Genomic DNA, 12,207 nt, shown 5'->3' with positions numbered 1-12,207 from the left:
AAGATTAGGAAGTAGGGGACAAGGATGACGAACACCGATAACAGGCAGTAGCTTACCGCCCATTACAGTCAATACCTGGTAAGTGCAACCAGGCAATAAGCCTGGTATCGAATCAGATCCAGCGAAGTCACCCAGTTTCACTATTTTACCTGGATCAGCATGCTGGTCAACTATCAAACAGTAAATACCAAATTTGTACTGACAGCTAACCGATTTCTAAACCTTCACCTATACAAGGATGAACACAACATGATAAGATTCTTCAGTCCTCAAATGTGTTATCGTCAACATTGTCTAAAGACTCTAAACTCTAAACATCAGTAAACTAGGGGAGAAAATAGCTCAATGTTGAAAATAGGATAATGCAAGCATAGTTAGCATGATCCAACCCAACACTTAAAAACTGATCAAAACAAGATCATAGATTTCCAATAAACAACAGGAGATACAGATGTACAACTCAACTCAAACTTTATTCAGTCCTTAAATACGAGCAATCCTCAAGTTGAACTTAAATTCTGAATACCTAACATCAGTAAACAGGCAAAAAGAACATTAGATTGTTCGAGAATCGACAGTAAAAAAATACAAGGTGTTCATGCATGGATTGCAAGTAGTGGATTCAAACCATAACTTGAACTTGGCCATGCTACACTGAGACCTACTACAAAATGGTCGGAGACTCAGAGTAACCCAGTCCGGCAGGTTGAGTCGTTCTTACCCAATCATCTGGTTCTATTGGATCCCAACTGGGTTTTAAATATATTTGGGCCAAGTTCCAGCCTAATTCCAATCAAGTGTCTTGGTCAACCATAGATAGATGGTCTCAATCAATTTCCAAATCTTCGCAATTGTTTTCTTATTGGTCCCACCAGTTCTCAACTATAGCAACTAGTTTGCACTGCTCCAAGCCAACAGTGCACCTATCACTACCGATTTTGGTCTTGAATAATTTTCAACTAGCATTAACTAATTTAGTTGTTTCCTTATTCATCTCAGCTAGTTATTAACAATCCCAACAACTTTTGGCTGATCTGGACAAATATCACACCTGTTGTTACTACTATCTTTCATGGATCTCAAACAATTTTTGAAAGTTTTCAATGATTTGAAATCATTTAAAAGGGCAACAGAATATTTTGAAGGCCTAATTCAATGCCAAACCCTATAGCTGATCTCAAACCCAATTTAGATCCTAGGAACCTTAATAGAATTGTGCAAGTTGCATGAAACACGTGGAACAAGTCCCCAATCATCAACAAGCTCTTAGATCTCATACCTCCACATGTCTCGTACGTGAACGATAGAATCATGTCATCGACAAAACAGATATGATTTCACACCACTGACACACAATGTAGGGAACCGAACTCAATTCGTTCATCCATTTCTTATTCTATATTTCAATGTTCTTACACCTTTTTATAGGGCCAAATACAAAAAATGTAGAACTAAGTAAAATTATAATTGCATCAAATCAAATATATGATTAATTCTTTCCTTCAAAGAAAATAATAATCTTGACTTGATTTGAAAAATAATCTTACTCTCTTCATGATGACATTTTTGATTGATAAACTTTGAGATAAAGATAAATCTTCATAATATCCTCAATCAAGATCTGTAATTTTCAATTACAATCACAATCACCTTGATTTCTTCTAATTTTTTCAACGTTTGCTTCCTTCAGAGTAACCTAGGAAACTTATGATTTATGTGAAATAACCCTAAACTAATCAAATTTAAATAATTTATTTAAACAAGTGATAAACTAAATTGGTCTTGATGTGAAAGATAACTACATCACATAGCGACCAACACTAGTGTAGCTCTATAATATGTGGCAATCATTGTAAGAACATAATTTAAATTATTTCATCCGCATTACATTCAAGAAGAATAAAGTAAGTAGCAACATAGAAACACAGAGTAAAACAAAAGAAAGATGCATCACAGAAAGTACCTCATAAAACTTCATTAATTTTGCAGCAAGACTGGTTGTTTCTGTCAAACCTGAAGTAATCCTACGCCCAAATAAACTATACAATTCTCCCAAACAATGTGCCACACCTTCACCACAATTTAGAAGAAAAAAAGAACAATAAGAATGCAGAAATATTTTGTCAAAGAAGCATAAATATTGAAATAAATTACAAAGCACTAGGAGGGAGTTGGTCGATTATGCTACTAGGTACAAATAAATCAGTAGTTGGGATCAAATTTTCAAATGTCAGTTCAATACCAGTTTCAACTTGTTGGAGCAATATGACACTCAGATAGATAGAAGATAAGACCATGCGACCCGGTATCACTCAAAAACTAACCAAAAAAGAAATAAGACTGGGAAACCAAACAATGCCATGTGAGGTCCACTACATTGATTGGCCAACAAATAACAATAGGTATATAGCAATTTGACCAGTATTTAAAACCATGCTTGGGATTTTACCATATCGAGGTTTTCGTAAGCTTCAAACAGCTATATACCATGTTAGATATATTAGTGTTGTATAAGAACCCAATCAGATAGTACTCAGCTCTTAAAAGGCAAAGAGTCTGCCAACATCTTTAGTATAAATCTTTTGAACTCTACTAACTATACTTGTGGGAGAAATCATGGGTCGCCTTACCGATCCATACCGGTGTACCGACCGACCATCAATACAACATGTATTGATCCATACCGACATACCGACACATGATATGGTAGAATGTACCAACAAACCGATATGTACTGCCTATACCAATCCCCTGTCGAACCGGTATGTACCAAGCAGTATGCCATGATACGATGAACCTTGGGAGAAATTGAGAAAGAGCTTTTTTATTTCACATAAACCTTATATGAGTTATCACAAATAACCTCATTACCATTGTTTGCATTCTGACCAAGCGAATGACATCATAAGTTGACTTTTACCCCATGTTGTCAACACCAAGTAACAACAATAGAGTATCTTAAATATTTCATTGTTTTTCTTGATAAATATAAACTTCACAACAAAAACTCCAGTGCAAATGAGACACCTATGTACCCAATGAAACGACAACCACGTGGTGAATCATGAACAATGACAGATACTTCATGCACCCAATCAAACACCCAAAAATTAGAGAAAAATTCAATAATAATGCCATTTTTTCAGCCATAATTAATGGATTGGTCTCGGGTAAGTATTTAACCGAGCCCAAAGAGTGGGAGTGTATTAAGAAGAAATTTGATGAAATCAATATTTGGGTGTCTCAGTGATCAAAAATGGGTATAACAAGCATTTTTATAAGGGCTATGTGATTTCGTTTCTACCTTGTCAATTTATGCACCTGGGTGGGAGTATTAAGAAGAAATTTGATGAAATCAATATTTGGGTGTCTCGGTGATCAAAAATGGGTATAACAAGCATTTTTATAAGGGCTATGTGATTTCATTTCTACCTTGTCAATTTATGCACTGGGTGCCAAATTGGGTGGGTACGCAACTTGTGCCCATGTATTGCCTAGACTGTGATTACATGATTGCTATGACAACTGCATGCCGCTAGGCCAGAATGGGCATCATATATGTGACATGTGCACACCACATCTTAGATCAGCAAGCACTCATCGAGCATTTTTTTCAATAGATCAAAAAAGTATCATGGAGAATGTTTTTCACTATTCCATTGATGTTCTTGGACATCAATGATAAGTAATATTCAAATACAAGGGCACTACCCAGGTTGTGATGCACATTCAATATTCTTTACACTTTACAGCCATGATGTGCAGGATTAACTGATCCTAATCTAGTGGATATCAGTCAAGACTAGACTCAAAAAACCCTTGATTGTTTGAAGATCATTGGAAAAAGCCTTCAACTAATCCTGATCCCACCAGTTCTAAAACCTTAGCCATCTGATTATTTGAAAGTTGGTCAAAACAATTTTGACTAACCACATCAATCCAGTTTAATTTGCACTCAAAAACCTGAAAATGCAACTCTATTGTACAAAAGCATTTATTCCCATCATATTTACCCAAATAAAATGATAGCTCCTATTATGGTTGATTATACTATAATAAATATATATCATGGATGTTGCTCATGTATTTTTAAATCAGTTTCATATGATGTCATAGACATGTATCAATCTCTTCCATCCTTATGCATATCTATGGATCCAATTTAGTGGTTGTAGGATCATAATTTTTACCATCCCACAATATAGAGACATCTTACTGGAGTCCCTTTATAAGATATCATGTGGCACTTAGTCATCAATGCAAGAACTTTTATCAAAATAAACAGTCATTTTAACTTTTATGAATCCAAAGTATAGCCAGAGTTTGCCATTTTAACCTGCACAAGAGAGTGGCTCACTCCTTTTGCCATCAGCTAGCCATCCTTGGAGACTGCTAACTCTAGAGTATATAGAAATTCCATCACCTTTTGAAATTACTCTCCCCATTGCTAGTGAGGCAAGTCTTCTAACAGGGAGTCGTGCCCCTAGAATAAGCAAAGAGTAGAGTGCATCCTCACACTTCCGTTGCCACTGTTGTATAGATTCCTGCAACCATAACACCTGAAAAGCTTAACACCAACCATGCAATTTCATTCCACCTACTGGCATGGAATAGTCATCCCAACACAACAACAAAATGGTAACTCCAAACAAAAGAAATTTTCAAAATGGATAAACAACATCCTCTGTCAGCAAAAACACGACAAAGAGGATCTTTTCTACTCTTCCAATACTTAATTTTGAGTTTCATCCTAGCGATACTTGCGAAAAACATCCATAAGAAAACAGATAAAAGGCCAGAAATTTTAATGGAAAACAGATACAGTGGTCTAGGACCTGACAAGAACTGCCAATTCAGAATGCAAGTTGCATGCGACGTATGATACGCTCAGGAAAGTCATCAACAACATTATCAAGCAATACAGTGAAAAAGAATCTACTGTGGTTACCCAATTCTTAAGTTGGAAATTATCATAACAATTTCTGTGGTCAAATTTCCCACAAAGTTGCCTTTGAGAAAAAAGAAATTATCATAAATCCACACAATGGCCTGCATTTGTGAAATCTACAACAGGGCTTCGGAGAGAAACTTCAGAAGAACTAACCTTGGGCTCATCTTTGATAGAAGAAAATAGCTCAAAGAGGTGATTGATGCAGAGGGCATCGTAGGGAGTTGAGCATGTCATGTGGAGTATTGTTGGTGATGACAAGTGGTTGCTAAGGTACTTATAGGCATCAAACAACTTGAGCTGGGTGAAAAGGAAGCCATTTAAAGAAGATATCTTTGGCAGCCTCACCCCTCGCTATGGGAGGAGGGAAAACTTAAAAATGAGAGGGGGAGGAAAAGAGAAGCACAAAAGTTTTTTGTCGAAGGAGAAATGGAACATAGACAAGAGACTTAAATAAACAAGGTTAGTGGAAGTGTTCAATCAATTTTCTTGCAAATGCTACACCCTGGCACATAGAATTTGCACGTCTTTCTTTCTTGTCAACAATTCAATACCATATTTAATTGGTGTCTGACATTCACAACAGGAACCTTTTCTGTGGGTCAGGCACAATGTATGTGCTTATACACATGATAAGAAATAAACTAGAAAACTTCATTGTCTTATGTGAGTTGAAGATCGCAAGTATAAGAAGCCCAAGAAAGTCCACAATAAAAAAATTTTCCAAGACTGCTAGTATTGTCATATCTAAAACTATAATTCAAGCCACATGTTGAAATATAAAATTATCATCATATGACAGGATAAGCTTTTATTATTTTTTTTCAAATGATATTTTTTAACTTAGCTTACTTGACTATAATGAAGTTGTTGTGACCTCAACCATGGAGCAAAACTTTTTGAGTGTTTTGTCTAAGAAAAACTGGCAGAAGTATCACCAAATGTCAGTAACAATTGGCTTGTGGCATTGGGAAATTCATACGTATGTCCAAAGGAAACTGGAAAAAGAAACAACGATCACCAGACGATATGCGTATTGCATTTCGCAAAAACAAACAAGAGGAATCTAGCCTTGGAAGATGTTCAACGAGTGTTTTCTTCTTTTCTTTCTGTTTCAACATCAAGGGAAGTCTTAGTCCAGCCCAATAAATAGCGCACGGTGGTGGATACCCAGACTTCCAACTAACATCCTCCCAGCCTAGATCAAGACTGCCAAACTGGAGTCCTGAGTACGAAAGATGATGCCCTACGGAAACGCTCAAGTGCCCTTGATTAAGGAAACGACACCAAGCCCATGCGAGCCCTAATCTTAAAAACAATTTGGAAATCCCAAGATCTCCCACCACATCCGGCGAAAATCTTCGCCATCACACCGGGAACAAGCGACAGGGAAGGCGGACGGGATATTAGAGAGGCGGAGCAGATCTTACCTTGGGCTCCTCTTCGATGGCAACGACGAGCTCGGAGAGGAGATCGAAGCATAGAATGGCATCGGGGGGTTGCTGAGGAGCGGAGGCGACGATCGAGCCCAGCTGCGCAACGAGAACACCGAATCGAGAGAGGGGAATGGCGTCTGCCTCGCGCCTCGCCATGGATAGTGTGGAAACCGGAGAGGCTCGCAAGGCTTCTGTCGCAACAGAGCTGGGAATGGATCTTGAACCGGAGAATGTAGGCGGAGGTCCGAAGAGTCACGTGGTGGTCACGTGATTCCTTTTACGATTTCAAATATTAAATTTAATTGTGTTATATGACAACACTACAAAGTTTTCAGATATATGTGATTAATCAATAAATCGACGGTCAGTATTTAATCAATCGTTGAGTGAAAATAATACTTTTACTATGCTTCTGATATTTCCTTTTTTTATGTTTGCGATGACGTGGCGCGAATCTTCACAACCACGTATACAAAAATGTTATTAATAATATAAATTAATAATATCACAAATAATATACATTTATGAACAAATTAAATTTTGCATGTTGAGTTTGGATATTAACGTAATATTTTAGATATAATAATGTTGATTAAAGTTTTAAAAAATACATACACAATGTGCAATTTATCAACTCATAAGACTATTAGAAATGAAGAAATCCATAAATATTTTTCCCCATAGAGAGGTAAAAATTAATTCAAGGTTACAATTTTGCAATTGTAGGAATCAGAATGGTTACAGTTCACTAAATTCTTCTGTGGGGAACGGATTATTTCCACCGGAAGCTCTCATGAGCCTCAAATCTTCAAGCTCAGTGAGTGCTTCAAGCTCCCCGCATGGAGGACATGAGAACCCAAGCCCAGCTTTCGGTTCCCGAGCTCATCCACCACGCTCAAGTCCTTGCAGACATCGACCTTGAACACCACATCGCCGGCCGCTTTAGGCCCCAAGTACACCTTCTCGAACCCCAGCAAGTGCTTCCTGGGTGCGTTGTGCACCGTCGGCGGAGTCGAGAAGAGGAAGACGGTGTGGCTACCCGCCATGCCTCCCGAGTTCTGCACTCGCAGGTGCACGTCGAATGCTAGGCCGTCGCATGCATCGCCGGCGAGGTCGACGGAATTGCACCGTTGAGAGTAGCAGGAGTGGCCCTCTTCGAGGGGGATTGAGACCATCTTGGGAGCTTTTACCAGGTGATGGGTGTAATCGGTGTAGCTCAGGCCGTCGCCGAACTCGTAGACAGCGTCGCCGGTGTAGAACCGGTAGGTTCGACCGGGGTAGTCCGTGGACGGATCCGGCCTCATGCGCATGTCGGTCATGGGAACCGAGTCTGCAAATGATTGAGGATACCAAGTAACAGGGAGCCTTCCACCTGCAGATGATCGAGGACACCGAGTAACAGGCACAAGGATTCAGGATTCAGTCTGGATCAATCCTCTCAGCTAGATTCGACACTGGAACTTACCTGGATTGCAGTGTCCGAAGATGATGTCGGCTATGGCAGCTCCGCCGGCTTCGCCGGGGTACCCCACCCAAAGGATGCTCGAGATGTCATCACTGGTCTTGGCGAACGAGATGTCGAATGGGCCGCCTGACATGATCACGAGGATCACCGGCCCCTTGGCCACCTCCGCCACCTCCGTGATGAGGGACGTTTGCTGGCCGGGAAGGAGCAGGTCTACCCGGTCGAAGCTCTCCCTCTCTATCGACTGGTCGGCTCCGACAACCAAGACGGTGGCGTCCGCTGCGGCCGCAGCCGCCTTCGCCGAGTCCAACTGGAGGTCGTTCCCGGCGCAACCCACGTTAGCGCACCCCGGCGCATACATGGTCTTGACGTTGGCTGCTAACCCCTGTAGCGGAGTGGTATACTTGCATGGTGTTCCTGAACACGAGCACGTTAATATGGCCTCATGAATCAAGAAGCAAAGCATTGACGTTAATACCTTCATAGTTGCCGATCATGGTGAAGGTGGCGTTAGCGTTGGGGCCGATCACGGCCAAGGAACTGATAGACTTGGGGTCGAGGGGCAGAGACCCCTCGCTGTTCTTGAGGAGGACGATGCCCTGCCTCGCGGCCTCGCGAGCGAGCTCCTGGTTCGCGGCCGTGCACACGTCCTTGGAGCCGAGATCACCGTAAGGGAGCTTCCTAGGATCGCCATCGAAGAAGCCTAGCCGCATCAAGACGGCGAAGTTGTTGGCGATCGCTTTGTCCACGTCTTTTTCCCTCAGCTTGCCCCCCTGAACCGCCGCCAGAGTGTGATCGCTCAAGAAAGTTCCACAGTTGAGATCAAGACCTGCACTCGAGATCAGCAGACCATCTTCGACATGACAAAAGTGGCCTTTGTTGCAGAGGTTCTCCACCGAAGAAGAAGAAGAAGATAGACTACTTTCTTATCCGTGCCAGTACGGTTGGAAGAAAAGGGACAATACCTGCTAAGATGGTAATGGCTGCAGCATCCTCAGGAGTTTTGGTGTAGTGCTGTCGACTGTAGAGTTCATTGACAGAGTCACAGTCGGAGACAATGTAACTGAAAGCATCGAGTTCAGCATTAGATTCTCGGGGAGAAATCATGCATATCTTAACACGAATGTAATATACGAAATCCGATGCGAAGGAAGAAGAAGATACCCATTGAGCTTCCAGTCTCCTCTGACGGTCCCAGCAAGGAGGTCTTTGTCTGCACAAGTGGGGACTCCATTGACTTGGTTGTAAGAGCACATGACACTGGCCACATTCCCATCAATCACGCAGCTCTTGAAAGGAGGTTGGAAGGTGTCATCCAAGTCCTGTTTTGTCACCTACCAAAACAACCAGAATTGCACATAATGAAGGAGATCAGAATTATCACATTGAGCTCGGCAAATCTCTCCCATAATCAGTAATCATCAAGCATGTTCAACTGTGGAAAAAGACTTATATATGATGCATTCCTTAATCTTTGTACAGATATTGGTTAGTTTAAGAACATAAGATGGCAAACTCATGTATATTTCTTTGTGTTTTGCTTTTTGCCAAATGGAATGTTCTAAGAGTAGCATGTAACAGCATGCAAGAACAAGTCTGAACCAAACAGTCAATACATTTGTTGAAGCCTTTCGGATTCTTACAGATATATGAAAATGACGAGTATTTATTTCAAGATTGATGACAATCCACCAAAATATGCTCAACATTTGGAATGTTAAAGCAATCCATAAAATCTTGTCTGCAATTAATTACCTTAGCATTGAAGGTGTATCGTTCGATGCCTTTCCAGTTATCGACATCATAGGCAGTGTAATGCTTGCAGCAAGCGGCAACTTTGAGCTTGTCTGGATCATCTGCCTCCTGCAAACCCCTAACATATCCAGTGGCATACTTGCTTGCAAGCACAGGATCCTCCCCTGGTGTCTCCTGCCCTCTCCCCCACCTTGGATCTCGAAATATGTTGACGTTTGGGCTCCAATATGTCAGTCCTGCAAGACCCACATTGTGCATTGCTCGGGCTTCAGTCGATACTACCTGTAGCCAAGCACAGGGAGAGCCATTACCAAGACACCGATGCTCTTAGATGCAGAAGCTACTCATGAAGAGATTTGTTTTTGTGAAAGATAAATATGTTCCTTCTTCCAAAACAAAAGCAAGACTATATTTCAGTCATTAAGATAAAGATAAAGGAGAGATGGCTAAGACAAGGGTTGCAAAATCTGGGACCATGTCGCCACCACCCATATTATTTACTCCAACCAAAGACAATGACATCTCAACAATGGCGAAGTGGTCACCAAAGACAAACCTCTAATCCATGTAGAAGACGAACACACTACAGTGTCGAGAGACATGTAAAGGTATCATACTTAATGATAGTAGGCAAGCGGATGGAGCCGCAAACCCAGTCTATCTATGATCTGAATTGTGTGGTCTTCGAATCTATTGTGCTCGCTCATCGCATATCTCTAACAAAGTGATGCAGAGAAATCTAATGATGATAGCGCGTGTATGGTAAGAAGCGCAAAAAAAGAAAGGAAACGAGAGGACAATCATGAAGACCAACTTTCCCTGTCTCCGCTGTCATTGGTCCACCAAAATAGTATATGGCAGTTTTCTTTTCAGAAGAAGAAATCATAAAGCTGAATTAGAAGAAACAGACGATGTGAACTCAGATTCAAATTAATCCAAGTTCTACTTCCTCTTCCAGATGTTACTCGAGATCGGGCAATCACTGACATCAATGCACACGCTTTGAGTCCCTCGTCAAGCATATGGAAGCATCAGTGAGTCATTTCAACAAGTAATCTTTAGAACCCACAGAAAATTTTTCTTTTCAGAAATGGTAAAGCTGAATTAGAAGAAACAGATGATGTGAACTCAGATCCAAATTAATCCAAGTTCTACTTCCTCTTCGTGATGTTACTTGAGAGTAGGTAATCGACTCATGAGGTAAGCACTTACATCAATGCACACGTTTTTAGGTCCCTCGTCGAGCAAATGGAAGCATCAGTGACACATTTCAACAAGTAATATTTAGAACCCACAGAAACATTGGGTCAAGATCTCACCTTTCCGATGGCTTTGAACAGGGTGGCGTTGAAGGAGGCCGCTGTGAGAATGACCTGAGGGAAGCTGGTCGCCCCAGGGACAAGGGTGGAGAAGCGCGTCCCAGGGCCGACGTAGGAGACGCCGTGCAAGGCCTCCGACCACCACTCGTAGCTCGGGATCCCAAGCCGAGGCACCGCCGTGGCCTTGTTCACCAAGAACCCAACTTTTTCCTGCAATGTGAGTCGCTTCACCAAGTCCTTCACCCGCTGCTTCGTTCCCCACGACACGTTGCAGAACCCGAAGCCCGCCAAGCTCCGGTTCGACGCTACGTCGCACGCAAAGATCGGACCTTGGCCGGAAACGCCATCGCAGCACAGGAAGCAGACGAAGCAGAGCGCCAGCAACAGATCAGAAAGATGGGATTTTGATGCTTCTCCCATCGATCCCGCGGCCTCAACGGCCGTCCTCCTCCCCACCCTTACTGGGTCCGGTGTCGGCGCAGGAGCGGTGGCGGTGTTTCGTTTGGTTGCGACCCGTGACCAAGTGGGAGCTCGACAGGAGGAGATGGCTTTCGAGCGCGTGAGTACTTACTACGGAGGGCAATTTATTCTCGGGGAACGGTGGTGGCAAGCTTCACTGTTTAGCATCAGACTACTGCTGCATTGCAACTATTGTCGGGGGGTTAATTGGCAGCGCCCAGTCTCCCAACTCATAAATGGAAGTAAGAGAGTTTTGCTCGCGATTAGGCAAGAAACGTTCAACTGTTTCTCCCTTTCAGCTACTGGTAGATCCACCGGCTTCGGTAGATCGACTAAGAACCTTATAGGCACACGTAATTTGGGTTGACCAATTTGGACCGTGAGTTGTTGACCACATAACAGTTGAACTACTGCAGCATTTTTCCGTTCTACAAGCAATCAACATGACGCAGTAAAAGCATACGGGTTGGATGACGTGAGCGAGTCGACGATGTGCGCCCATCAAAGAATAAGAGTGTGTTGGTGATGTGATGATGTGACCGTCCACCATCATGGATGGCATCCATTACGTGTACACTCGTTTCATTCATGATCTGCTTCCGCCCCCTGCTTTGAGATTCCCACACGTGATACGGATGATGCCACTGGTGTAAGTTATTTTGATTATTAGAATATGATGCCTTTGGAGCATCAAAAATGAATAACACCAATAAATTAGATAATTAATGATGAATAAAACATTCTTCCAGCATATTAAACCGTGAATACGACACGCCTACGTAGACTCGGCATCTGTGTCGCACATTCTCCGATGAATGCATTGTG

The 12,207-nt window shown here is 42.0% G+C and overlaps 2 protein-coding genes across 11 annotated transcripts in view; both read right to left on the bottom strand.

The window, feature by feature from the left end:
• The window catches only part of LOC103986806 (protein SWEETIE), an 82,781-nt gene extending 76,147 nt beyond the window's left edge, over positions 1–6,634 (bottom strand). For 6 of the 10 annotated variants that reach the window (XM_065186109.1, XM_018827852.2, XM_065186110.1 and 3 more), the window contains exons 1-3: positions 6,379–6,633; positions 4,337–4,544; positions 1,964–2,070 (exon numbers count right to left, since the gene is read on the bottom strand). In XM_065186109.1, the coding sequence (XP_065042181.1) occupies positions 1,964–2,070; positions 4,337–4,544; positions 6,379–6,540 (477 nt within the window). In that variant the 5' untranslated portion in view covers positions 6,541–6,633. Of the gene's footprint in view, positions 1–1,963; positions 2,071–4,336; positions 4,545–6,378 lie in introns of all 10 variants that reach the window. The other 4 variants (XM_009404906.3, XM_018827854.2, XM_065186113.1 and 1 more) reach the window with 2 other exon arrangements.
• Positions 6,635–7,037: 403 nt separating this feature from the next.
• On the bottom strand, positions 7,038–11,673 carry LOC103986805 (beta-xylosidase/alpha-L-arabinofuranosidase 2). The gene is made up of 7 exons (XM_009404905.3): positions 10,924–11,673; positions 9,605–9,886; positions 9,014–9,183; positions 8,815–8,912; positions 8,328–8,678; positions 7,850–8,266; positions 7,038–7,756 (listed from the first exon to the last, which is right to left on the bottom strand). Exons 1-7 carry the CDS (start codon positions 11,341–11,343, stop codon positions 7,185–7,187), a joined length of 2,310 nt encoding a protein of 769 aa, XP_009403180.2. The 5' UTR covers positions 11,344–11,673; the 3' UTR covers positions 7,038–7,184.
• Positions 11,674–12,207: the final 534 nt, after the last annotated feature.

This window comes from Musa acuminata, chromosome BXJ1-6, assembly GCF_036884655.1.
Source record: "Musa acuminata AAA Group cultivar baxijiao chromosome BXJ1-6, Cavendish_Baxijiao_AAA, whole genome shotgun sequence".
Taxonomy (NCBI): domain Eukaryota; kingdom Viridiplantae; phylum Streptophyta; class Magnoliopsida; order Zingiberales; family Musaceae; genus Musa; species Musa acuminata.
This window is presented reverse-complemented; position numbering and strand designations above follow the sequence as displayed.

What these genes read in the sequence shown, in the direction of transcription:
- LOC103986805 (XM_009404905.3), bottom strand. Translation starts at nt 11,343, where the DNA reads ATGGGAGAAGCATCAAAATCCCATCTTTCTGATCTGTTGCTGGCGCTC. An exon ending in CATGATCGGCAACTATGAAG is followed by an intron (nt 8,267 to 8,327) that starts GTATTAACGTCA and finishes GCTCGTGTTCAG; the next exon opens with GAACACCATGCAAGTATACC. An exon ending in CTTCGGACACTGCAATCCAG is followed by an intron (nt 7,757 to 7,849) that starts GTAAGTTCCAGT and finishes GATCATCTGCAG; the next exon opens with GTGGAAGGCTCCCTGTTACT.